This window comes from Eimeria mitis, genomic scaffold, assembly GCF_000499745.2.
Source record: "Eimeria mitis Houghton genomic scaffold, Emh_scaff125, whole genome shotgun sequence".
Taxonomy (NCBI): Eukaryota; Apicomplexa; class Conoidasida; order Eucoccidiorida; family Eimeriidae; genus Eimeria; species Eimeria mitis.
Window position 1 is genome coordinate 28430 of NW_013568437.1, and position 590 is coordinate 29019.

The following is a 590-nucleotide window of genomic DNA, read 5'->3' on the forward strand; positions in this document are numbered from 1 at the left end:
ATACTTAGGGGTTTTGATTCCGCCGTGGCTCAAAAGAGAGCCACCACCTGGCGTGCCGCAAAATTTCCTGGCAAAATTCTAGTCTTAGTTTGTTTAGGGGGACAAGTCTGTTGGAACTTACGCCATCGAAGGATCAGTCTGCAAATCTTCTTGAGGGCTCAGAACTGTAACAAGGCAAAGAAACACACATGTTTGCAGTGAACAGCATACATAAAAGCTCAAATGTGGGCAACCCTATCGAGAAAAACTGCCCAAGCAGGTGTGGTGGATCACAGAAACAAATTTCCGTCGAGACGACTTACTAGGTTCCTTGTCATCATTTGTGTCAACACTTGCTGTGCGACTAAAGAAGCGACCACTGGCAGCTGGGGGCTGGAGAGTTTGCTGACGGCCGCCGACTGTGCTTGAGATATCCTTCTCTTCTGTGCCATCTGCGTCCACTGCTAGACCGCCATGCCGTACATCTGACTGCAGTTCACCGAACGCGGATCCAGTTATTGAGCGAACAATGTTTGAAGTCGATGTCGTATGCCGAATAGGGGGGCCTTGTTGCGTCCGACTCGTTGTATTCCGTTGAATATCAAAAGCTT

The 590-nt window shown here is 48.8% G+C and overlaps 1 protein-coding gene across 1 annotated transcript in view; it reads right to left on the minus strand.

Moving 5' to 3' along the window:
* Nucleotides 1-590, minus strand: part of EMH_0089010 (uncharacterized protein) — a gene marked incomplete at both ends in the record, with an annotated part of 7287 nt that overhangs the window by 2062 nt on the left and 4635 nt on the right. Inside the window, 2 exon segments of the mRNA XM_013494690.1 lie at nucleotides 122-164; nucleotides 303-468. Coding sequence (XP_013350144.1) covers nucleotides 122-164; nucleotides 303-468 — 209 coding nt within the window.